The 26,983-nt window shown below is 42.8% G+C and overlaps 2 protein-coding genes across 3 annotated transcripts; both read left to right on the forward strand.

Annotated features, from left to right (window-relative positions):
* Positions 1 to 667: 667 nt before the first annotated feature.
* LOC123999936 (annexin A4-like) lies at positions 668 to 19,555 on the forward strand. Of its 2 annotated transcripts, none has more exons than XM_046305981.1 (13): positions 668 to 764; positions 2,488 to 2,532; positions 3,292 to 3,379; positions 7,949 to 8,043; positions 9,745 to 9,858; positions 11,599 to 11,689; positions 13,974 to 14,053; positions 14,300 to 14,356; positions 16,031 to 16,124; positions 16,437 to 16,532; positions 17,258 to 17,316; positions 19,072 to 19,194; positions 19,299 to 19,555. In XM_046305981.1, the coding sequence occupies exons 2-13, from the start codon at positions 2,524 to 2,526 to the stop codon at positions 19,350 to 19,352; spliced, it is 960 nt and encodes a 319-aa protein (XP_046161937.1). In that variant the 5' UTR covers positions 668 to 764; positions 2,488 to 2,523; the 3' UTR covers positions 19,353 to 19,555. The 2 variants fall into 2 exon arrangements, with proteins under 2 accessions (XP_046161937.1, XP_046161938.1); XM_046305982.1 differs by lacking the exon at positions 668 to 764 and adding an exon at positions 824 to 1,056.
* A 136-nt stretch (positions 19,556 to 19,691) lies between these two features.
* Positions 19,692 to 24,194, forward strand: LOC123999935 (beta-1 adrenergic receptor-like). The gene is made up of 2 exons (XM_046305980.1): positions 19,692 to 21,764; positions 22,428 to 24,194. The coding sequence occupies exon 2, from the start codon at positions 22,465 to 22,467 to the stop codon at positions 23,872 to 23,874; it is 1,410 nt and encodes a 469-aa protein (XP_046161936.1). The 5' UTR covers positions 19,692 to 21,764; positions 22,428 to 22,464; the 3' UTR covers positions 23,875 to 24,194.
* Positions 24,195 to 26,983: the final 2,789 nt, after the last annotated feature.

Here is a 26,983-nt window from a genome sequence, read left to right on the forward strand (position 1 = left end):
TAATATTTTTTTATTTATTTGTAATACATTTGCAAAAATGTCTAAACCTGGTTTTTCTTTGTCATTATGGGGTATTGTGTGTAGATTGAGGAACATATTTACATTTAAAATAAAGCTGTAATGTAACAAAATGTGGAAAAAGTAAAAGGGTCTGAATACCTTCCGCAAACCTGGTCTGAAAAACAAATAAAGGAACACCTCTCTCCCAATTAACAACACATCATTTCATCGCGTGACTCCACTATTACTTCTGGTTATTATATCAATATTTGCGCATAAAGGCGTTTCCACTGCCCCCATTCTCACATTATACATTTCACCGACACAAATATCCAGCAATTTTCTGTCAGCATTTATAAATTGTACTTAAATGCATTTAATGTTTACATCACTTTTTCATGCGTCAGGTAATTCATTCGCACGAAATGGTTGGATGGGAACCTGGTTAATGAAATTAACGTTTTTTCCCTATTTGTATATTCCAATCTAGTATATGGGATGACTGGCTATTTGTCTTCTTGTCGCATAATACAAATACAATACAATCAATACAAGTCTGTTGCAGAGAGATCTAGGTGGTAAGCAAAAGGCCAAGGTACCATTAAGAGAGATATGAAGCTCTTGACTGAAATATAATGTGGCCTGTGTAAGTATAAAGGGGTGGGACCGAAAATCTTTCTGTGTCAGCCCCTGGGCTGCGTTTTAAAGCCGACGTTCCGTTCTCAGAAGAGTTCCGTTTTGTCACCACTCCATTCTTCCTCATTGTAAGTAAATATTTTACTGTCATTTTAGGGTGAGGTTAAAATAGGCACCAATAAGCTATAGATTCGTGTTTTCGGTTGTTGTTTTTACTCGAAGCTTTAGAATATTATTTCTGACACATTCAAGGGTGTGTCTCGAACATAAACTAAACCTCAGAAGTTATTCTTCCATTGTTGGCCGCCAGCTGACAGACATCGCTTCCTGAGACCTATTGTTGGGTTGATTTAATTTATCCTTAACATTACACCCACAAACAGGGAAACAACTAACGAACAATTATAAGAACTGTGTTGGGTAACAATGTCTCCATATTTACCTATATTTACGATAGATTTGTAGTGCCTACGTTGTGGTAATTTTGTGAACTGCATTTCATTGGTTGCATTTACTCTAGTGGGCTAATGGTCATTTTGTCGTAAAAGTGCTCTAAATGCACCAACCGCATTATCTGCATAATGTGCAGGGGTGATCATATTGAAATAATGTACTGTATATCTAGTAGGCTATTTCTAATGTTTTGAAGTGGCAGTTGGACAGAGGCAGAGGCAGATGTCAAAAGGGTTCTTGTTGTACCAGGTATTTTCACGCCAAACTAACATAACCCAGCAGGCATTAACGGACCAGTTAACGGACAGTGAAAGCGTTGTTATCCTTGACTAATGTTCCAGCGGCACAATATGGATAACACCCCTGGACTAAAATATATATTTTTGCATTTGAAGTGAGACTATAAAGATTGTTGGCTCCCTATGTTATTAGAAACATTATCAACATAAACTAGTGACTGCCTGAAGCAATATGCCCTGCCCAGAGACTGATGTATTTTGTCTCAATTGGACTTTCGGGGAACTGTCGTGAGCTAATTTTTTCAGTGGGTAAAGCTGGTCTCTTAGAATAGAACACTAGCTAAATACCCACTGGCCCTCTCTTACTGAATAGTGTAATTACAGGTGTGTGTGTAATTAGTTGACATGTGAAGATTGTTCCACTGGGAAGACTGGATGATGAAATGTGTTTTGGGTAATCGCATACAGTCAGTAGTGGAAAAAGTATCCAATTGTCATACTTGAGTAAAAGCAAACAAAAATGACTCAAGTGAAAGTCACCCAGCAAAATACTAATTGAGGAAAAGTCTAAAATTCTAAAAGTATTTGGGTTTTAAATATACCTTAGTATCAAAAGTAAATGTAATTGGTAAAATATACTTCAATATCAAAAATCAAGTTATGAGTCATTTTAAATTCCTTGAATTAGGAAAACAAGAAGGCACAATATTCTTGTTTTTTTATTTATGGATAGCCAGGGGCACACTCCAACACTCAGACATAATTGACAAATTAAGCATTTATGTTTAGTGAGTCCACCAGATGAGAGGTAGTAGGGATTACCAGTGTTGTTCTCTTGATAAGTGTGTGAATTTGACCATTGTCTGTCCTGCTAAGCATTTAAAATGTAACCAGTAATTTTGGGTGTCAGGGGAAATATATGGAGTAAAAGGTACATTACTTTCTTTAGGAATGTAATGAAGTAAAAGTTTTAATAATACCCCAAAAAATGATATAAGTAGTACTTTAAAGTATTTGTACTGAAGAACTTTTCACAACTGTATATAGTATTAATTAGAGAGCAATGCTGTTTCATCTGCTTTCCAAGCTCACCACATTGTTCAATGAAGAACGCATTACTAAGAATCCTAAGAAGTAATAACAATGTTTCTTTTCATAGCTTTCCCATCTCTTGATTAAGTTTTGAAACTCTACAATGGCAGCGGTAAGTCCCAGCACACAACGTGTGTACTGTAGTACGCTTTGACTGGACTAGGAATGATAGTGGTCAACATTTCCATACATTTGCATGCATGCTCACATTTGAATTAGGTTTTGTTTGCTTAGTCTTGGAGTTTATTTTCTGATCAAGTTTTATTTGTTACATGCGCCGAATACAACCGGTGTAGACCTTACCGTGAAATGCGTACTTACAAGCCTTTAACCAACAATGCAGTTAAAGAAATCGAATTAAGAAAATATTTACAGCTTAGTCTAGGTCATTTCTACACGTAGGTACTGCAGCTGTAAAGTGACTATGCATGGATAATAAACAGTGAGTAGCAGCAGTGTAAAAACAAAGGAGGGGGGGGGGTCAATGTAAATAGTCCGGATGGCCATTTGGTTAATTGTTTTGCAGTCTTATAGCTTGGGGGTAGATGCTGTATCAACAGTGTATTCATTCAAGTTTGCAGAAAGATAGGTGATGGAAATAGGCCCTAAAAAGACTAAATCCTTACTGCTGTAGGCCTACTGACAAGCCTGCTTTTTGAAAATATCAGCCATAGAGCAGGCGAGGTAGTCTGGCATACACTGTAGACAGTAGATACCAGTGGCGGCAGCTGAGGGGAGGGCTGCTCTTAATGGCTGGAATGGAGCAAATGAAATGGCATCAAACATGTGACTGCGATACCAATGGAGAGTGACTGCGATACCAATGCATGGGCCGTTTAAACATATGCCATATAACTTTCTCCCACTGTAGATTGGCAACCGTGGAACCGTGGTTGAAGCCGCTGCTTTCAATGTAGAGGAGGATGTGAACCGTCTGAGAGGAGCCATGAAGGGGGCTGGTGAGTGATCAGAATGAGGTGTCAGATAGGCCGGATGTGAGCGTTAGTGTCACTTTTTTTATTCTCAGAAAGCGTTATATCCTAAAATATTTTGTCCTTTCCATGAGAGCCCCAACCTACCTTCCTGTTATACAGTATGCTATGCAGTGCCTTCGGAAAGTATTCAGATCCCTCAAATTTTTCCACATTTTGTTAGGTTACAGCCTTATTCTAAAATTGTTTAAATAGTTTTCTTTCCTCATCAATCTACACACAGTACCTATAAAGAGAAAGCAAAAATGGGTATTTCGATATTTTTGCTATTTTAACGACATATTTTCACCTTGTCAGCTCGGGGGGATCCAATCTTGCACCTTACAGTTAACTAGTCCAACGCAATAACGACCTACCTCTCTCTCGTTGCACTCCACAAGGAGACTGCCTGTTACGCGAATGCAGTAAGGCAAGGTAAGTTGCTAGCTAGCATGAAACTTATACTATAAAAAACAATCGATCATAATCACTAGTTAACTACATGGTTGATGATATTACTAGATATTATCTAGCGTGTCCTGCGTTGCATGTAATCTGACTGAGCATACAAGCATACAAGTATCTGACTGAGCGGTGGTAGGCAGAAGCAGGCTTGTAAACATTCCTTCAAACAGCACTTTCGTGCGTTTTGCCAGCAGCTCTAAGTTGTGCGTTAAGCATTGCGCTGTTCATGACTTCAAGCCTATCAACTCCCGAGGTGAGGCTGGTGTAACCGATGTGAAATGGCTAGCTAGTTAGCGCGCTAATAGCGTTTCAAACGTCACTTGCTCTGAGCCTGTGGTTGTTTCCCTTGCTCTGCATTGGTAACGCTGCTTCGAGTGTGGCTGTTGTCAATGTGTTCCCAGAGAGGGACGGAAGTTTTACTGTTACACTGGCATATACTAAAGTGCCTATAAGAACATCCAATAGTCAAAGGTTAATGAAATACAAATCGTATAGAGGGAAATAGTCCTATTATTCCTATATTATCTAGACTACCAGCTGTCATATGTTCTGAGCAAGGAACTGAAACGTTAGCTTTCTTACATAGCACATATTGCACTTTTACTCTCTTCTCCAACAATTTGTTTTTGCATTATTTAAACCAAATTGAAATAATGTTTCATTATCTACTTGAGGCTAAATGGATATTATTGATGTATTATATTAAGTTAAAATAAGTATTCATTCAGTATTGTTGTAATTGTCATTATTACAAATATAAATAAAATAAAAATCAGCCGATTTAATCAGCATCGGCTTTTTTGGTCCTCGGCGTTGAAAAATCATAATCGTTCGACCTCTAGCTGAGACAGGAGTGTTGGGGTCAGAGCATATGCCCACCAGCTGCAACCTGTTCCATAATCAAGACCTCTAACAAATTCGCATTCCTGCCAGATCGTAATCTCTGCTCATTCTTCACGCTCTGACTCTGGTCCCTGTCTCCAGTCTCACATCTCCTTATCCCTTGGGTTCCGCTCTGGATCTTCTTACCCTGTCCCAACCCCTTTCGCTTCAGCCTCAGCCTCAGCACCTGGTTTCCTGCCTGCCCGAGGTTCCCCTGGCCTGCACTTCATCTTCCCCCTGTGATTCAATAAATTCCTTGGAAATGGTTGTACTTCTGGAAGGTTCTCCCAACTCCACAGAGGAGCTCTGTCAGAGTGACCATCAGATTCTTGGTCAGGGAGGTGACCAGAGATGAACAGAGCAAAGTACAGACCGATCTCTGCATAACAGTTGTCCTGTTGGAGGGTGAACCTTCACCCCAGTCTGAGGTCCTGAGTGCTCTGGAGCAGGTTTTCATCAAGGATCTCTGTACTTTGCTCTGTTCATCTTTGCCTCATTCCAAACTAGTCTCCCAGTCCCTGCCGCTGAAAAACATCCCCACCCTGCTTCACCATAGGGATGGTGCCAGGTTTTCTCCATACCTCCTTGCTCGCACACACTTTTTCATTTCTGCCCACAAATGTTCTATAGGATTGAGGTCAGGGCTTGTGATGGCCACTCCAATACCTTGACTTTGTTGTCCTTAAGCCATTTTGCCACAACTTTGGAAGTATGCTTGGGGTCATTGTCCATTTGGAAGACCCATTTGTGACCAAGCTTTAACTTCCTGACTGATATCTTAAGATGTTGCTTCAATATATCCACATAATTTTCCTACCTCATGATGCCATCTACTTTGTGAAGTGCACCAGTCTCTCCTGCGTCAATGCACCCACACAACATGATGCTGCCACCCCCATGCTTCACGGTTGGGATGGTGTTCTTTGGCTTGCAAGCCTCCCACTTTTCCCTCCAAACATAATGATGGTCATTATGGCATAACAGTTCTATTTTTGTTTCATCAGACCAGAGGACATTTCTAATGATGTCAATTAGCCTATCAGAAGCTTCTAAAGCCATGACATAATTCTCTGGAATTTTCCAAGCTGTTTAAAGGCATAGCCAAATTAATATGTGTAAACTTATGGCCCTTTTGGAATTGTGACACAGTAAAGAAATTTGGCGTGGTTAAAAAACAAGTTTTAATGACTCCAACCTAGGTGTATGTAAACTTCCGACTACAACTGTACCTGAGCTCAATTTCGAATCTCATAGCAAAGGGTCTGAATAGTTACATGAATAAGGTATTTCTGTTTTTTGTTTGTAATAGATTTGCTAAAATGTCTAAAACTGTTTTTGCTTTGTCTTTATAGAGTATGTGTAGATTGTTGAGGAAATTTGTTTTATTTAATCCAAAAGTAACAATGTGGAAAAAGTCAAGGGGTCTGAATTATTTCCGAAGGCACTATAAGTGCAGTCACAATTTGTATTTCTTCTAGACCTCAATACAGGCGCCCGACACGACTGTAGTTCCTGTACTTTCCATTTTGATGATCTCATTTATTCCTCTAATTGTGCCCCGAGAGTACTTTCTTTATACTTGACTCATCCGTAGCCTTTACAGTATTTTGCTTTTCTCTTGTTCTATTTGAAAGTTAGGATTGCATTATCGTTGCCTTGCTGATGTGCAGTACCATTCAAAATGTTGGACTCACCTACTCATTCAAGGGTTTTTCTTGAAACCCTTGATGAAGACATCAAAACTATGAACTACCACACATTGAATCATGTAGTAACCAAAAAAAGTGTTAAACAAATCAAAATACATTTTATATTTAAAATTCTTCAAAGTAGCCACCCTTTGCCTTGATGACAGCTTTAGACACTCTTGGCATTCTCTCAAACAGCATCATTCACCTGGAACAGGTGTGCCTTCTTAAAAGTTAATTTGTGCAATTTCTTTCTTTCCTTCTTAATGCATTTGAGCCAATCAGTTGTGTTGTGACAGGGTAGGGTTGGTATACAGAATATAGCCATATTTGGTAAAGGACCAAGTCCATATTATGGCAACGACAGCTCAAATAAACAAAGAGAAAACGGCAGTCCATCATTACTTTAAGACGTGAAGATCAGTCAATTCGGAAAATTTCAAGAACTTTGAACGTTTCTTCAAGTGCAGTCACAAAAACCATCAAGCGCTATGATGAAACTGGCTCTCATGAGGACCACCACTGGAAAGAAAGACCCAGAGTTACCTCTGCTGCAAAGGATGAGTTCATTAGAGTTACTAGCCTCAGAAATTGAAGCACAAATAAATGCTTCACAGAGTTCAAGTAACAGACACACCTCAACATCAACTGTTCAGAGGAGACTGTGTGAATCAGGCATTCATGGTCAAATTGCTGCAAAGAAACCACTTACAATGACCCAAAACACCTCCAGGCTGTGTAAAGGATATTTGACCAAGAAGGAGAGTGATCGAGTGCTGCATCAGATGGCCGGGTCTCCACAAACACCCCACCTCAACCTATTTGAGATGGTTTGGGATGAGTCTGAACGCAGAGGGAAGGAAACGCAGCTAACAAGTGCTCAGCATATGCTGGAACTCTTTCAAGACGGTTGGAGAAGCATTCCAGGTGAAGCAGGTTGAGAGAATGCCAAGAGTGTGCAAAGCTGTCATCAAGGCAGTGTGGCTACTTTGAAGAATCAAAATATATATAATATGTTTTGGATTACTACATGATTCCATATGTCTTATTTCATAATTGTAATGTTTACACAATTTGTCTCTAAATGGGTGAATCTTGGCACCATGTTTGGAATGCTAATGCTTCACCTGGCTCTAATGTGAGATGTATTAGAAACTGATGGCACATACATCGAGAAACGGGTATGCCCATGGGTCCAAGGAGAGGAGCTTGGAAACAGGAAGTGTGTCAGTTCAGCGTTCATGTAGAACTCTGGTTGAGCACTTTCTAGCTGTGATATCAGGGAGATATTTCTGTCCATTATTTCTATTGAAAATGCAGCCACACTATGGACAAGTGCCATTTAATGTCAAAGTTCTGTCAGTGTCAAGTTTTAACATTGGTTGAGATGTCAATGTGTGAAAAATTGTATTCTTAATTGCAATGGTGATCAATTTTGTCAATAGCAAGTTATTTTATCTTATAATGCAGCATTATAATGTGAAGGTATACAGTAATGTTAGTCTGGGATGTTTTCTTATAGGCACTGATGAGGCAGCTGTCATTGAGGTCCTGGCACGTCGTACCATTGCTCAGAGGCAACTCATCAAGGAGGCTTACAAGCTGACCGTGGGGAAGGTAATAAGTGTTAATTTTTACTTATATCAGATGAAGTGACGCACCTGTCAAAGGCAATGGACAACACCTGTGTTTATGACATTTCTCATATCCCAGTTTGAATTATCAGACTATTCTTAAGTTTTCCAAAGCCAAACAATGCCAGCTACAGTAATTGAGGAAGACTATTTAGATATTCTTATATTAGATATAGTTCAAGTGCATGGCAGGAGTATGCAGGGATTGTGTAAATAGTTACATTTATCATCTTCATTCCTGGTGTGTGGTTTTGTGTGTTACTATGGGTGTGGTGGTGTCTGTCTGGTGTTAATGTTTACTTTGTGTTGACAGTTGGTGCCTCGGGTTCATCATTAACTCTTACAAAACAGATTGTGTTGTGGACAGAGGATAGAGAGAGGATTATCTAGGACTGGCCACCCCTCATAGCCTGGTTCGTCTCTAGGTTCTGGCCTTTCTAGGGAGTTTTTCCTAGCCACTCTGCTTCTACACCTACATTGCTTGATGTTTGGGGTTTTAGGCTGGGTTTCTGTACAGCACTTTGAGATATCATCTGATGTAAGAAGGGCTATATAAATACATTTAATTTGATCTACCTTCAAAGATTAGGTGAATAATACTCCTCATGAGGGTTGAAGACCAGTTTCAGTCAGGATACTGCATTGTGTGTTTAAGTGAAGTCGGAAGATTACAAAGTGATAGACCCTATGTTAAGTTATTATTTAACTCGACATTTAAAACCGAAAGGGAAGTCTGATCAATGTTTACTCTACTGGTGGGTGCTTATCTGCCCTATTTCACATGTACAAGTGTCGAATTTATATGTGTGAATTGTTAATGTCTTTTTTGCATATCTCACTCTCCCTGAAACAATGTCTCAGCCATTATCAACAGCGCCCCTCAAGGGCACATCAACAGCTTTTTCACCTTATTAGCAACCTTTCGGGTTACACTCAAACAGCTAGGCTACCTTCTGCCCTACTGAAACAGTGAGATAGGAGCTGTCATGTGGTCTGGCATAAAATGAATTGTTGATTAAGTTATCTAGACCCCCTTTGGGTGACGGACACAATTTGCCCAGTGTCGTCCAGGTTAGGGGAGGGTTTGGCCGGGGTGCTTTACTTGGCTCATCGCGCCCTAGTGACTCCTTGTGGGGGGCTGGGTGCCTGCAGGCTGATCTCGGTCCTCAGGTGAACAATGTTTCCTCCGACACATTGGTGTGGCTGGCTTCCGGGTTAAGCGAGCGGGTGTTAAGAAGCGCGGTTTGGTGGGTCATGTTTTGGAGGACACATGACTCAACCTTTGCCTCCTGAGCCCGTTGGGGAGTTGCAGCAACGAGAAAAGATCGAAATTGGGGGGTAAAATACAATAAAATTAATTAAAGTTATAAAGACCCATGGTTGAATGAGAATGCTTTCCAAAGGGAAGGGCAAATATTGCTAGTGAAATCCTCCTGGTCAGAAACAGGGAGACATATAGTGTGTGTGGACGCCCAGACAGACGAGGTCACTCTTTACTAGCTGTGTCGTTTGTTCAACTCCTCTGCAACCACACCCTTCTGGCAATTGAATTGTATCTAGAATGTGCTAGTTTAAACAATCGGAGATATGAGTGTATTGAGAAATCGTGAATGCTAGGTTGAGCACTCGGCAGGGGATTGTATCCATTGGACCCATTTTAAATGTCTGTGTAATGCCACTGTAGGACCTGGCAGATGATCTGCAAGGAGAGCTGACGGGGAACACTGAGAAAGTGGTGCTGGGCCTCCTGATGATCGCTCCTAAGTATGACGCTTACGAGCTGAGGACTGCTATAAAGGTCAGAGGTGACCGTCACAATGGGGATATACAGTGGGGCAAAAAAGTATTTAGTCAGCCACCAATTGTGCAAGTTCTCCCACTTAAGATGAGAGGCCTGTAATTTTCATCATAGGCACACTTCAACTATTACAGACAATATGAGAAGAAAAAAAATCCAGAAAATCACATTGTAGGATTTTTAATGAATTTATTTGCAAATTATGGTGGAAAATAAGTATTTGGTCACCTACAAACAAGCAAGATTTCTGGCTCTCACAGACTTGTAACTTCTTCTTTAAGTTGCTCCTCTGTCCTCCACTCGTTACCTGTATTAATGGCACCTGTTTGAACTTATCAGCATAAAAGACACCTGTCCACAACCTCAAACAGTCACATTCCAAACTTCACTATGGCCAAGACCAAAGAGCTATCAAAGGACACAAGAAACAAAATTGTAGACTTGCACCAGGCTGGGAATACTGAATCTGCAATAGGTAAGCAGCTTGGTTTGAAGAAATCAATTGTGGGAGCAATTATTAGGAAATGGAAGACATACAAGACCACTGATACTCTCCCTCGATCTGGGGCTCCACGCAAGATCTCACCCCGTGGGGTCAAAATGATCACAAGAATGGTGAGCAAAAATCCCAGAACCACACGGGGGGACCTAGTGAATGACCTGCAGAGAGCTGGGACCAAAGTAACAGCCTACCATCAGTAACACACTACGCCGCCAGGGACTCAAATCCTGCTTAAGCCAGTACATGTCCAGGCGCATCTGAAGTTTGCTAGAGAGCATTTGGATGATCCAGAAGAAGATTGTGAGAATGTCAGATGAAACCAAAATATAACTTTTTGGTAAAAACTCAACTCGTCATGTTTGGAAGACAAAGAATGCTGAGTTGCATCCAAATAACACCATACCTACTGTGAAGCATGGGGGTGGAAACATCATGCTTTGGGGCTGTTTTTCTGCAAAGGGACCAGGACGACTGATCCGTGTAAAGGAAAGAATGAATGGGGCCATGTATCGTGAGATTTTGAGTAAAACCTCCTTTCATCAGCAAGGGCATTGAAGATGAAACGTGGCTGGGTCTTTCAGCATGACAATGATCCCAAAAACACAGCCCGAAGGAGTGGCTTCGTAAGAAGCATTTCAAGGTCCTGGAGTGTCCTGGAGTGGCCTAGCCAGTCTCCAGATCTCAACCCCATAGAAAATCTTTGGAAGGAGTTGAAAGTCTGTGTTGCCCAGCAACAGCCCCAAAACATCACTGCTCTAGAGGAGATCTGCATGGAGGAATGGGCCAAAATACCAGCAACAGTGTGTGAAAACCTTGTGAAGACTTACAGAAAGCGTTTGACCTCTGTCATTGCCAACAAAGGGTATATAACAAAGTATTGAGATAAACTTTTGTTATTGACCAAATACTTATTTTCCACCATAATTTGCAAATAAATTCATTAAAAATCCTATAATGTGATTTTCTGGATTTATTTTCTTCCCATTTTGTCTGTCATAGTTGAAGTGTACCTAATAATGATAAATTACAGGCCTTTCTCATCTTTTTAAGTGGGAGAACTTGCACAATTGGTGGCTGACTAAATACTTTTTTGCCCCACTGTATGTAACACTTTTCAATACTGTACGTCTCAGAGCTATTGTATGGGGCTATTCACCTCATTCACCACCCATGTGTTGCCTCACACTACTCAATGAAGTATTAACATATCTCTCTGCATCTCTTCTACTGAATGCTAGGGTTCTGGAACAGAGGAGGCTGCTCTCATTGATATCCTGGCCTCAAGGACAAATGCTGAAATTAGAGCTATCACGGAGGTCTACATGAAAGGTATATCACAGCACACAGCCTCTCTGTGCAATGTATTGAATCTCCATCTGTGTAAGAGTGCTGTATTTAAACAGGCAGCCCAATCAGATGTATTTATTTTACCTTTATTTAACTAGGCAAGTCAGTTAAGAACAAATTCTTATTTTCAATGATGGCCTAGGAACAGTGGGTTAACTACCTGTTCAGGGGCAGAACGACAGATTTGTACCTTCGGTTACTAGTCTAACGCTCTAACCACTAGGCTACCCTGCCTTTGGCATATATCACACACACCACACACACACAGTTGAAGTCAGAAGTTTACATATACATTTAAACTCAGTTTTTCACAATTCCTGACATTTAATCCGAGTAAAAATTCCTTGTCTTAGGTCAGTTAGGATCACCACTTTATTTTAAGAATGTGAAATGTCATAATAATAGTAGTGATTTTATTTCAGCTTTTATTTCTTTCATCACATTCCCAGTGGGTCAGAAGTTTACATACACTCAATTATTATTTGGTAGCGTTGCCTTAAAATTGTTTAACTTGGGTCAAACGTTGCGGGTAGCTTCTCACAATAAGGTGGGTGAATTTTGCCCCATTCCTTGTGACAAGAGCTGGTGTAACTGAGTCCGGTTTGTAGGCCTCCTTGCTCCCACACGCTTTTTCAGTTCTGCCCACAAATTGTTTATGGGATTGAGGTCAGGGCTTTGTGATGGCCACTCCAATACCTTGACTTTGTTGTCCTGAAGCCATTTTGCCACAACTTTGGAAGTATGCTTGGGGTTATTGTTCATTTGGAAGACCCATTTGCGACCAAGCTTTAACTTCCTGACTAATGTCTTGAGATGTTGCTTCAATATATCCACATAATTTTCCTATCTCATGATGCCATCTATTTTGGGAAGTGCACCACCCTCCTGCAGCAAAGCACCCCCACAACATGATGCTGGCACCCCCACATGATGCTGGCACCCCCGTGCTTCACTGTTGGGATGGTGTTCTTCAGCTTGCAAGCGTATCCCTTTTTCCTCCAAAGATAACGATGGTCATTATGGCCAAACAGTCCTAATTTTGTGTCATCAGACCAGAGGACATTTCTCCAAAAAAGTACTATCTTTATCCCCATATGCAGTTGCAAACCGTAGTCTGTTTTTTTATGGAGCAGTGGCTTCCTCCTTGCTGAGTGGCCTTTCAGATTATGTCAATATAGGACTCGTTTCACTGTGGATATAGATACTTTTGTACCGATTTCCTCCAGCATCTTCACAGGGTCCTTTGCTGTTGTTCTAGGATTGATTTGCACTTTTCGCACCAAAGTACATTAATCTCCAGGAGATAGACCGCGCCTCCTTCCTGATTGGTATGATGGCTGTGTGGTCCCATGGTGTTTATACTTGCGTATTGTTGTTTGTACAGATAAACGTGGTAGCTTCAGGCGTTTGGAAATTGCTCCCCAGGGTGAACCAGACTTGTTGAGGTATACAATCTCTTTTCTGAGGTCTTTGCTGATTTTTCTTTTGATTTTCCCATGATGTCAAGCAAAGAGGCACTGAGTTTGAAGGTAGGCCTTGAAATACATCCACAGGTACACCTCCAATTGACTCAAATGATGTCAATTAGCCTATCAGAAGCTTCTAAAGCCATGACATCATTTTCTGGAGTTTTCCAAGCTGTTTAAAGGCACAGTCAACTTAGTGTAACAAACTTCTGACCCACTTGAATTGTGATACAGTGAATTATGAGTGAAATAATCTGTCTGTAAACAATTGTTGGAAAAATTACTTGTCATTCACAAAGTAGATGTCCTAACCGACTTGCCAAAACTATACTTTGTTAACAAGAAATGTGGTTGAAAACTTGTTTTAATGACTCCAACCTAAGTGTATTTAAACTTCTGACTTCAACTGTATATTTGGCATTTTGACCAATCAGAGCAGCTCTGAAAAAGATCTGTGATTGGTCAAAAGACCAATTAGTGGAGAAAATATCATAATTGGATGCCTTTGTAAATGCAGCCCATTTATCACATGTGGTGTGTGGTAGAAGTCGATACCTTAGTATTGATCACTGTGTATAAAGAATAAACCTGATATAAGATATCGGTGTCTAGTCGTCTTTAGAGTGTATGAGAATTATTGTTTTCTATACAGCAATATTAAACTTTTGTTACCTGCCAAAGCTATTGACAGGGTGTTCACAAACCGTTTCAAGTGTTGTGATTAGAACTGCCTAGTCAGACCACTGGGACTTAGATAATTCATAACTTCTACTTAATTTTACTCAATCATGTGACGACAGAACATGGGACGAGCCTGGAGGATGATATTGAGGCTGATACCTCTGGAATGTTCAAGAGGGTTCTGGTCTCTTTGCTCACGGTGAGAATCTTCCAGTATTGATCTCTCTAAATGCATTCCAACAGTCAAAGCAAACAGAACTACAGTACATGGATTGTTGTAATGGAAGTAGTTTGTCCTCCTTCACTTCATCCATTATGTACAGTTTAACACATAGTGGATGATTTGTAGTTTTTAGAGGTCTCTTATAACCAGGTAATGATCATGTTATTGTCTGACTCATTGCTAACATGGCCTCTGCCTCTGCCTCTGTGCTTTGACTGACAGGCAGGGCGAGATGAGAGCAACACTGTGAATGAGACTCAGGCTGTGCAGGATGCTAAGGTGAGGATATGGACCCAGAGAGGAGGTGATCTGGCGCTGTCTAACTCAGTAGCACATGCTGGGGTATCAGGATCAATGTGCAATAATAGTGTTTAACATGATTTATAATGACTACCTTATCTCTCTACCCCACACATACAATTATCTATGAGGTCCCTCAGTCAAGCAGTGATTTTCAAATACTGATTCAACCACAAAGACCAGGGAGGTTTTCCAATGCCTCGCACCTATTGGTAGATGGGTAAACAATTAAAACAGCAGACATTGACTGTCCCTTTGAGCATGGTGAAGTTATTAATTACAGTTGGAATGGTATATTAATACACCCAGTCACTACAAAGTCACAGGCGTCTTTCCTAACTCAGTTGCCGGACAGGAAGGAAACCGGTCAGGGATTTCACCATTAAGCCAATGGTGACTTTAAAACATTTAGTTTAATGGCTGTGATGGATGGATCAGCAACATTGTAGTTATCCCACAATAGTAACCTAATTGACAGAGTGAAAAGACGGAAGCCTGTAGAATAAAAATATTCCAAAACATGCATCCTGTTTGTAACAAGGCACTAAAGTAATACTGCAAAAAAAGTGGCAAAGCAATTCACTTTTTGTCCTGAATACAATGTTTTATATTTAGGGCAAATCCAATACAACACATTACGTCATGCCGCTCCATATTTTCAAGGTTGGTAACTGTTGGTAACTGTTATGTGCTTGTAATCGTTAAGGACTGGGGAGTTTTTCATAATAAAAATAAATGGAATGGAGCATAGGCAAAATTCTAGAGGAAAACCTGGTTCAGTCACCTTTCAGTAGGACAATAACCTCAAAAAGAACAAATCTACACTGGAGTTGCTTACAAAGAAGACCGTTCATGTGGCTGAGTTAGACTTTCAAGCAGATTTAAGTAAGATCTGTGGCAAGACCTGAAAATGGTTGTCTAACAATGATCAACACCAATTTGACAAAGCTTGAAGAAATTTGAAAAGAATAATGGGCAAACTTTGCACAATCTAGGTGTCAAATCAAATTGTATTAGTTATATGCACCGAATACAACAGGTAGACCTTGCAGTGAAATGCTTGCTTACTTACGAGCCTCTAACCAACAATGCAGTTGAAAAAAGTAACAAGTAGTTAAAGAGCAGCAGTAAAATAACAATAGCGAGACTATATACAAGGGGGTACCGGTACAGAGTCAATGTGCGAGTGCACCGGTTAGTTGAGGTAATATGTGTATGTAGGTAGAGTTATTAAAGTGACTATGCATAGATGATAACAGAGTAGCAGTGGGGGGGGGGGGGCTTCAGAGTTGAAGCAGAGAGAACAGTCTATGACTAGGGTGGTTGGAGTCTCTGACAATTTTTGTGGAAAGCTCTTAGACTTACCCAGAAAGACTCACAGCTTTATTTGCTGCCAAATGTATAGACTCAGGGGGTTGAATACCAATCAAGATATATTAGTGTTTTATTTTTTACATTTTGTTAAAAATTGTCTTCCACTTTGTGTTTAGGTCATTGACAACAAAATCACAATTAAATCCCACTTTGTAACACAACAAAATGTGGAAAAAGTAAAGGAGTGTGAATACTTTCTGAAGGCACTGTATGTCCCAAAAACAGTGTTCGGAGATTGTCCTTTTGGGTTTGTGAAATGCTTTTGCTCTGGGTTCTCAGGATATCTACGAGGCTGGGGAGGCTTGTTGGGGAACAGATGAGGTCAAGTTCCTCACTGTGCTCTGTGTGAGGAACAGAAACCACCTACTCCGAGGTAATTATATTACATTATAGCAGAGTTTGTTAGATCTTGTTTTGGGAGTGGGAAGTGATCAAATTTTCCCTTTGTTTTATGATTCAGTGCAACATTCAAATTGTTCATTATTCTTTACAGTGCTCTACTTTAATAAAGAAAAGATATACTTCCAAATAGATTTTGCTACAGAAATTAATGTACAGACACGGTTCTGCTGTCCTCTTGTGGTGATTTGGGGAACAAATATTTTATAATGGCTTACTCATTCAAACAGTGGCTTACTCATTCAAACAGTGATTCCACATCTCTGCCCTTCTCTCGTTCCCTCAGTGTTTGAGGAGTATCAGAAGATCTCTGGGAGGGACATCGAGGATAGCATTAAGAGGGAGATGTCTGGATCTCTGGAGGATGTTTTCCTGGCAATAGGTCTGTCAGACCGATACAATTTGTTTCACTGCCTCTTGTAATAATGTACTGAAGACGGATCCCATTGGGGGTCGAACTGGTTGAATCAGCGATGTTTCCACGTAATTTCAACTGAAAAATTCACTGTGATGACTTTGAATCAACGTGGAATATTTATTACATTTTTTTCCCACCTGACTTTTGACCAACATTTTTTTTAACTACATTTTACTTGATTTCACATTAGTTGACAACACAACCAACTGTAAATAATAACTAGACGTTGAACTGACATCTGTGCCAAGTGGGATAAGCCTTGACTGAGAAACAGATCAGTTCTGATGAAAATAAGCACATAAAGAGTATCCTGAACCGGACTAAGGGCACAGTGCTATAATTAAGCAATAAGGCACGAGGGGTGTGGTATATGGCCAATATACACAGCTAAGGACCGTTCTTAGGCACGATGCAACTGAGGTGCCTGGATACAGCACTTAGCCGTGGTATTTTGGCCATGTACTACAAACCCCAGAGGTGCCTTATTGCTATTATAAACTGGTCACCAACGTAATTAGAGCAGTAAAAATAAATGCTTTGTCATATCCATGGTATACGTTCTGATATACCATGGCTGTCAGCCAATCAGCATTCGGGGCTCGAACCACCCAGTTTATAATACTAATTTGGAACTAAATCTTGTTCAGGTACCATGCCTGATATATCGCTTTTTTTCTTTCTTTTTGCAGTGAAGTGTCTCCGAAACAAGCCAGCATTCTTTGCAGAGCGGTTATACAAATCCATGAAGGTGAAGCCTTTTTTACATACTCTCCCATGAAGTGTGCATATCTCAAATCAAATCAAATTTGATTTGATTTGTCACATACACATGGTTAGCAGATGTTAATGCGAGTGTAGCGAAATGCTTGTGCTTCTAGTTCCGACAATGCAGTAATAACCAACAAGTAATCTAGCTAACAATTCCAAAACTACTACCTTATAGACACAAGTATAAGGGGATAAAGAATATGTACATAAAGATATATGAATGAGTGATGGTACAGAGCGGCATAGGCAAGATACAGTAGATGGTATTGAGTGCAGTATATACATATGAGATGAGTATGTAAACAAAGTGGCATAGTTAAAGTGGCTAGTGATACATGTATTACATAAGGATGCAGTCGATGATATAGAGTACAGTATATACGTATACATATGAGATTAATAATGTATGGTATGTAAACATTATATTAGGTAGCATTGTTTAAAGTGGCTAGTGATATATTTTACATAATTTCCCATCAATTCCCATTATTAAAGTGGCTGGAGTTGAGTCAGTGTGTTGGCAACAGCCACTCAATGTTAGTGGTGGCTGTTTAACAGTCTGATGGCCTTGAGATAGAAGCTGTTTTTCAGTCTCTCGGTCCCAGCTTTGATGCACCTGTACTGACCTCGCCTTCTGGATGATAGCGGGGTGAACAGGCAGTGGCTCGGGTGGTTGTTGTCCTTGATGATCTTTATGGCCTTCCTGTGACATCAAGTGGTGTAGGTGTCCTGGAGGGCAGGTAGTTTGCCCCCGGTGATGCGTTGTGCAGACCTCACTACCCTCTGGAGAGCCTTGTGGGTGGAGCAGTTGCCGTACCAGGCGGTGATACAGCCCGACAGGATGCTCTCGATTGTGCATCTGTAGACGTTTGTGAGTGCTTTTGGTGACAAGCCAAATTTCTTCAGCATCCTGAGGTTGAAGAGGTGCTGCTGCGCCTTCTTCACGATGCTATCTGTGTGGGTGGACCAATTCAGTTTGTCTGTGATGTGTACGCCGAGAAACTTAAAACTTACTACCCTCTCCACTACTGTTCCATCGATGTGGATAGGGGGGTGTTCCCTCTGTTGCTTCCTGAAGTCCACAATCATCTCCTTAGTTTTGTTGACGTTGAGTGTGAGGTTATTTTCCTGACACCACACTCCGAGGGCCCTCACCTCCTCACTGTAGGCCGTCTCGTCGTTGTTGGTAATCAAGCCTACCACTGTTGTGTCGTCCGCAAACTTGATGATTTGAGTTGGAGGCGTGTGTGGCCACGCAGACGTGGGTGAACAGGGAGTACAGGAGAGGGCTCAGAACACACCCTTGTGGGGCCCCAATGTTGAGGATCAGCGGGGGGAGGATGTTGTTGACTACCCTCACCACCTGGGGGCGGCCCGTCAGGAAGTCCAGTACCCAGTTGCACAGGGCCGGGTCGAGACCCAGGGTCTCGAGCTTGATGACGAGCTTGGAGGGCACTATGGTGTTAAATGCCGAGCTGTAGTCGATGAACAGCATTCTCACATAGGTATTGCTCTTGTCCAGATGGGTTAGGGCAGTGTGCAGTGTGGTTGAGATTGCATCGTCTGTGGACCTATTTGGGCGGTAAGCAAATTGGAGTGGGTCTAGGGTGTCAGGTAGGGTGGAGGTGATATGGTCCTTGACTAGTCTCTCAAAGCACTTCATGATGCCTACACTTATGGGTTATCAGACAGAATTGGTCAGAATGTTGACGCTCCCTCCCTCCTGTCTCCTCAGGGTCTGGGAACTACAGACAGCATCCTGATTAGAGTCATGGTGGCTCGGGCCGAAATTGACATGTTGGACATCAAGACCGAGTTCTCTAAGGCGTATGGGAAGACTCTCCATTCCTTCATCAATGTGAGACCCTGGTCACTAGAGATTGAGTAATGATTTAAAATGTAGATTTGTGCCCATTTCTTTCTGTTATCTTGAAGTAATCCGAGTGTCTCTGTATTGTTAAGGGAGACTCATCTGGAGATTACCGCAAAATCTTGCTGGAGTTATGTGGAGAGTAGGGCATTGAACATCTAGGACATCATTCAACGATGACTTCACTCTGCAACAACACCATTGGTGCATCTCCTATCTGCTGTTTCCTTTGCTTCCAGCTCTCTCAATATCCTCAGCTCTTCTGTGGCCCAAACATTTCAGAGACTAACCATGATGCCTTTTTTCACAGTTTGTATTACTAATTAAACCAAAGACAAGTTACATTTTACAGATGCCTGCATGTCTTTATTGATCCCCTGCTTCAGCTTTAATTCATGTTGTTTAGAGAGAGAGAGCTGTTGCCACACATCTCAGGAAGCATAATATATGGACCTTATTGACCTCTGCCTTCCACCTCTGTCTCAGCAGAAGGACATTTTCATCTCTGATTGAAGTCTGTTTAATTCATTTGTTTGAATGGCTCGTTTGTTGAGTCAGCTCTGAGTCATTTGACTTTTTGGATGATTCTTCATTTCCATCCAAATCAGACTATGTAGTTAATCATTTCACCCAGGCCCTCATACGCCTACAGCCTAATCACAGAGAGTTGTGAGAATCAAACTCTGAAATGTTGAATCCTTTATAAGGGAAGATGTGGTAGTACCTGTTAATACCATGGGGTGGCGCCGTTACCGTTCTCTGGTGTGGGATAAACTCAGGAACGAGTTAAGATTGATCTAAATGCAGCTTCTCTGTTTCGGGAAATCTTAGGTGGCTGGAAACATAATTTGTAGTTTATTTGTTGGGTCTAAACTAAAGATTATTCCATAAGCTTTACAGTTGGTGGATCACTTCACTGGCTCTGAGAAGAGAGACCTTATACTGTTAAAATATTAAACTGCATGACTTTGGAAACAGTTGCATCATTCTATATGGTAAATTGTCTTGAATACAAGCTTTTGTACAAGTACACAGCCTTGTTGGGAATTTAACAGGAATTTCATCAGTACACGCATCTAGTTAACTTCATTCTATAAGCATATTTTGTGGTTTGTTTTCACAATGCCAAAGCTCAATGGGAATTTTGTGTTTTGTTTGGGTTGTTTTGAATCATACCTGGGTTTTAGTGTTCTGTGAGGTTCCTATATATCAAGTTCCAAGTCCAGGCTGTTATACAGGCTATTGTAATGAACCTGATCAGACCACCACCCTATCACACCTACAGTCAACATCCTGTTGACACAAATAGCCAGAACAACACATTTCCAACAGGGTTTGGGGTCTGCAGCTGGATGATCCAGTGTTAACAAAGCACTAATTACACCATGTCGTGTCTCCACTTCACACAATATGGGGTCGATACTGTACGTCCATCTTTATACCAGGTGATGGATACCCAGGTTGGTGTTCCATGTCGGGGTACAATTACCACTAAGACAAACATGTCTCAAAGGGAAGCCAGACAGGCAAACACTTGATTTGAATTCCTCCACAGAGGAGACATGCTCTGACTCTAGTCTATTCAAAAGATTAAGAAGACAAAATGCAAGATTTTCTCTGCACTGAGAACTGCTGCCTAATTTAACGTCACTGCAGCTTAACCCCATGATGAGATGTGAATAGCTATGGTCATTGAATTCACATGAGATTATAAGGTCAATACCATCAGCAAAAAAAATTAAACGATCTTCAATTTAAGTTTTTCAGTCACCGTGAGGTCTGAGGGGGGGAAAAGTCTGAACTCCTAAGATAAGGGTTGAAAGGTCAGTGAAAATGGTGTGCCTGGGTTCTGTCTCTCCCCTGGCACAGCCAGAAGAGCACTGGCCACCCCTCAGAGCCTGGTTCCTCTCTAGGTTTCTTCCTAGGTTCCTGCCTTTTTATAGGGAGTTTTTCCTAGCCACCATGCTTCTGCATTTGGGGTTTTAGGCTGGGTTTCTGTATAAGCACTTTGTGACATCTGCTGATGTTAAAACAGCTTTATAAATAAATTTGATTTGAAATGGTCTGTGAGGAAAGTTTATCCACAGCCTGAACCTGAACCGCACACTGGTGGACTGGAGATAGGAACAAAAGTCAGGCATATAAAAGTTCCATGGAACAGAAGTCAAAGTCTCCAAAAGCCAAGGCAGAAGAAAATGGGAAGAATCATCAGTTTGCTATCTGAAGTTTCTGAAGACTGTCAACCTATAGCATCAGCTTATACCATGGGAAAACTGGTGAAGACTTAGATGTTGTTTCATCTGTCACACAGAAAGCAAAAATAAGAGAAGCCCTTTTGCAATAGACAAAACCACAGAGTTGGCTCTGCAAGATACATTTAGGTCACACTGCATGTGCATGGAGAGAGATGAGCTAGAAGGCTGCTCTGCATGAGCAACTTCCGTACCAGAGATCATAACTTGTTGAATGTTTTGAAGTGGGACTGTTTTTTTTATTATGTCCACCACCAAGGTGACATCAAACCAAAAAACAAACTCTCCGGGAGCACCTTCACTCAGGTATGGTTGTTGTGATGTATTCACTTTTCTCTACTGATAGAGTTGTTATTATTGGCTTATTAGTTTATTTTATAACAGTTAATTCATCATAATTAATCATCTATAATAGAGTCAGTAGAAAACAGATATGCAGTGTACATATTAAAATGCTTGAGTTTAATAAATTGAAATTTAAAAAAGAATTGGAGGTACTAAAAGTTTCCTTATAAGCATTATTTATTTAGGACGCTTTTGGATTATCCAAACCTTGTTTTTGTCTTGCTATTGTTGTTCTCTTTGTCAAGAAAAAAACTGAACAAGGTCCAACAGTGGAGAAGACATTTTGCGGCATATCTAACTTGTCTGCTGTGAGCTGCTGCAGTTTGACAAACTTCTCCTTATTTTCCTTCGTCTTGATGATCAAGCCATCAAATCTGGATTCCACCTAGTCAAAGTGCTATGATGCAAGCATATTATAACAGTTAATGCACTTTGCTCATCAAAATCATATCACTTCAAGAATATAATGTAATACTCTGAAAGAACTGAAAGTGGATTAGGAGAGTGAGAGAGAAGCTATTGAGGAACAGACTGCATGCTTTTATTTCACCTGTTTGACCTGCTAACTAGAAACTGAGCAATCACTTAACATGTGATTAAATGATTCCCTCTCGTGTCCTTCAGGGCTTTCTTAGTGGTCGTCTGACTGACTGTGTAGAGTATGAACAACCACAGTTCTGGATCGTACCACCCTCCGGCTGAACCATTGGTGATGCCTGTTCTGGTGGTAATTATCTTCGTGACGGTTGCTGGCAACCTACTGGTCATCCTCACCATCGCCCGCACCCTCCACCTCCAGACCACCACCAACATCTTTGTCATCTCCCTGGCCTGTGTTGACCTTATCATGGGCTGCCTGGTGCAGCCTCTGGGGGCCTCCCTAGTGGTGACGGGGGACTGGCTCCTTAGCGGCACAGCCTGTGAGCTATGGACATCCATGGATGTCCTCTGTGTGACAGCCAGCATTGAGACGCTGTGCACCATCGCTGTGGATCGCTATATCGCCATCACACGGCCTCTCAGGTACCAGTCTCTGCTTGGGAAACGTCAGGCGTGGCTCATGGTGTGTGTGGTGTGGGGTGTGGCAGCCCTCATCTCTATAGTCCCAATCATGAGCCAGTCGTGGCGTGCTCATAACGACACCGGGAGCATGCAGTGCTACGAGGATCCACACTGCTGTGACTTCATCACCAACATGCCCTACGCCATCGTGTCCTCTGTTGTGTCCTTCTACGTCCCCCTGCTGATCATGATCTTCATCTACAGCAGAGTCTTCCTCATCGCCACACGGCAGGTCAGGCTTATGAATGAAAACAATCTGCGTTTCCTCAATTGGTGTGACATCCCCCCATCAGAGTGCCAAATAGTCAGCCCTGGGAGTCCCAATGGCAGGGATGGGAGCATCACTGGCAGGGCTGTGAGTCCCACTGGTAGTATCACTGGCAGGGCTGGGAGCACCACTGGCAGAGCTGGGAGCATGAACAGGACTGGGAACAATGGCAGGGCTGGGAGCAGCTTCATTTTCGACTCCATACAGTGGAGAAGCCAGGGCCGCAGGCACACTCGGGTAACTGTCCTAAAGGAACACAAAGCCATCAAGACCCTGGGGATCATCATGGGGACCTTTACTCTGTGCTGGTTGCCCTTTTTTGTGTCCAACATCATCAAGGTGTTTGACCCAGATATCCCCACCAGGGAAGTTTTTATTCTGCTCAACTGGCTGGGCTACCTGAACTCAGGCCTCAACCCCATCATCTACTGCCACAGCCCAGAGTTTCGCTCAGCCTTCCGGAATCTTCTATGTTGCCTGTGGCTCTCTAAGGTGGGGCTCAACAGAGTCTTCAAGGGGCTGTGGACTAGTGCCATGTTGGAGGAGAGTAGAGCCAATGCAGGGACACACAGCTGCCAGGGCCTGAGACAGGGGCAGAGGCAGGGGCAGAGGCAGGATCAGGAGCATGGACTGGGGCAGGATCAGGAGCATGGACTGGGGCAGGAGGCACTGTCTCTGCCGGTAACACCCATTCAACACAGTCCAGACGGAATGGATGTCACTGACACAGCGACAGTCTGAGAGAAAGTCACACCTATATGGTATATACAGCATGAATGCCCTAGCTCTATTTGGTTGATTGCATTGTTGGCTTCATCAAATTTACATGATACACAAGGGTTCAAAAAGGTTTTTTTCGGCTGTCCCCATAGCATAACTCTTTTTTGTTCCAGAGAGAACCCTTTTTTGGTTCAATATAGAACCCTTTTGGGTTGCATGTAGAACCCTCTGTGGAAAAGGTCCTACATGGAACCCAAAGGGGTTCTTCAAAGGGTTCTCCTATGGGGAAGGCAAAAGAAGCCTTTTAGGTTCCATATAGGACCTTTTTTTAAGAGTGTACAATTCACTGTCATGCAGGTGAAAGAGGACCCAAAAGCGACTTAACAGAAACAGAGTTTATTCAAGTCCAAACAGGGAATAACAGAAATCCTCTAGTCTGTAGAGGGGAATAACAAGAGAAGCGGCCACAGACTGCAGGTCGCTTCGGGTAGGCGCAGGCCGTAGTTGACAGAGACACCTGCTCACACGCAGCATCTGATGAAGGCAAAAAACACGACAGGACAGGGCGATACACAATCACAGCAAAAACACGACAGGACAGGGCGATACGCAATCACAGCATGGTGAATACTAAACAAGGAACCGACGGGACAGGAACGGAACACAAAGGAATAAATAGGGACTCTAATCAGGGGAAAGGATCGGGAACAGGTGTGGGAAGACTAAATGATGATTAGGGGAATAGGAACAGCTGGGAGCAGGAACGGAACGATAGAGAGAAGAGAGAGCGAGAGAGTGAGAGAGGGAGGGGGAGAGAGAGGGATAGAAGGAGGGAAAGAACCAAATAAGACCAGCAGAGGGAAACGAATAGAATGGGGAGCACAGGGACAAGACATGATAATAAATGACAAACATGACAGTACCCCCCACTCACCGAGCGCCTCCTGGCGCACTCGAGGAGGAATCCTGGCGGCAACGGAGGAAATCATCGATGAGTGAACGGTCCAGCACGTCCCGAGACGGAACCCAACTCCTCTCCTCAGGACCGTAACCCTCCCAATCCACTAAGTATTGGTGACCCCGTCCCCGAGAACGCATGTCCATGATCTTATGTACCTTGTAAATAGGTGCGCTCTCGACAAGGACGGGAGGGGGAGGGAAGACGAACGGGGGTGCGAAGAAAGGGCTTAACACAGGAGACATGGAAGACAGGATGGACGCGACGAAGATGTCGCGGAAGAAGCAGTCGCACAGCGACAGGATTGACGACCTGGGAGACATGGAACGGACCAATGAACCGCGGAGTCAACTTACGAGAAGCTGTCGTAAGAGGAAGGTTGCGAGTGGAAAGCCACACTCTCTGGCCGCAACAATACCTTGGACTCTTAATCCTGCGTTTATTGGCGGCGCTCACCGTCTGTGCCCTGTAACGGCAAAGTGCAGACCTCACCCTCCTCCAGGTGCGCTCACAACGTTGGACAAACGCTTGAGCGGAGGGAACGCTGGACTCGGCAAGCTGGGATGAGAACAGAGGAGGCTGGTAACCCAGACTACTCTGAAACGGAGATAACCCGGTAGCAGACGAAGGAAGCGAATTGTGAGCGTATTCTGCCCAGGGGAGCTGTTCTGCCCAAGACGCAGGGTTTCTGAAAGAAAGGCTGCGTAGTATGCGACCAATCGTCTGATTGGCCCTCTCTGCTTGACCGTTAGACTGGGGATGAAACCCGGAAGAGAGACTGACGGACGCACCAATCAAACGACAGAACTCCCTCCAAAACTGTGACGTGAATTGCGGGCCTCTGTCTGAAACGGCGTCTAACGGGAGGCCATGAATTCTGAATACATTCTCAATAATGATTTGTGCCGTCTCCTTAGCGGAAGGAAGTTTAGCGAGGGGAATGAAATGTGCCGCCTTAGAGAACCTATCGACAACCGTCAGAATCACAGTCTTCCCCGCAGACAAAGGCAGACCGGTAATGAAGTCTAAGGCAATGTGAGACCATGGTCGAGAAGGAATGGGGAGCGGTCTGAGACGACCGGCAGGAGGAGAGTTACCCGACTTAGTCTGCGCGCAGTCCGAACAAGCAGCCACGAAACGGCGCGTGTCACGCTCCTGAGTCGGCCACCAAAAGCGCTGGCGAATAGACGCAAGAGTGCCTCGAACACCGGGATGACCAGCTAACTTGGCAGAGTGAGCCCACTGAAGAACAGCCAGACGAGTGGAAACAGGAACGAAAAGGAGGTTACTAGGACAAGCGCGCGGCGACGCAGTGTGCGTGAGTGCTTGCTTAACCTGTCTTTCAATTCCCCAGACTGTTAACCCGACAACACGCCCATAAGGAAGAATCCCCTCGGGATCAGTAGAAGCCACAGAAGAACTAAACAGACGGGATAAGGCATCAGGCTTGGTGTTCTTGCTACCCGGACGGTAAGAAATCACAAACTCGAAACGAGCGAAAAACAACGCCCAACGAGCTTGACGGGCATTAAGTCGTTTGGCAGAACGGATGTACTCAAGGTTCTTATGGTCTGTCCAAACGACAAAAGGAACGGTCGCCCCCTCCAACCACTGTCGCCATTCGCCTAGGGCTAAGCGGATGGCGAGCAGTTCACGGTTACCCACATCATAGTTGCGCTCAGATGGCGACAGGCGATGAGAAAAATAAGCGCAAGGATGAACCTTATCGTCAGACTGGAAGCGCTGGGATAGAATGGCTCCCACGCCTACCTCTGAAGCGTCAACCTCGACAATGAATTGTCTAGTGACGTCAGGAGTAACGAGGATAGGAGCGGACGTAAAACGTTCTTTTAGAAGATCAAAAGCTCCCTGGGCGGAACCGGACCACTTAAAACACGTCTTGACAGAAGTAAGAGCTGTGAGAGGGGCAGCAACTTGACCGAAATTACGAATGAAACGCCGATAGAAATTAGCGAAACCTAAAAAGCGCTGCAACTCGACACGTGACCTTGGAACGGGCCAATCACTGACAGCTTGGACCTTAGCGGAATCCATCTGAATGCCTTCAGCGGAAATAACGGAACCGAGAAAAGTAACGGAGGAGACATGAAAAGAGCACTTCTCAGCCTTTACGTAGAGACAATTCTCTAAAAGGCGCTGTAGAACACGTCG

Source organism: Oncorhynchus gorbuscha, linkage group LG16, assembly GCF_021184085.1.
Source record: "Oncorhynchus gorbuscha isolate QuinsamMale2020 ecotype Even-year linkage group LG16, OgorEven_v1.0, whole genome shotgun sequence".
Lineage (NCBI taxonomy): Eukaryota > Metazoa > Chordata > Actinopteri > Salmoniformes > Salmonidae > Oncorhynchus > Oncorhynchus gorbuscha.

What these genes read in the sequence shown, in the direction of transcription:
- LOC123999936 (XM_046305981.1), top strand. An exon ending in AGCTGAGGACTGCTATAAAG is followed by an intron (nt 9,859 to 11,598) that starts GTCAGAGGTGAC and finishes ACTGAATGCTAG; the next exon opens with GGTTCTGGAACAGAGGAGGC. An exon ending in TTCTGGTCTCTTTGCTCACG is followed by an intron (nt 14,054 to 14,299) that starts GTGAGAATCTTC and finishes TTTGACTGACAG; the next exon opens with GCAGGGCGAGATGAGAGCAA.
- LOC123999935 (XM_046305980.1), top strand. Translation starts at nt 22,465, where the DNA reads ATGAACAACCACAGTTCTGGATCGTACCACCCTCCGGCTGAACCATTG.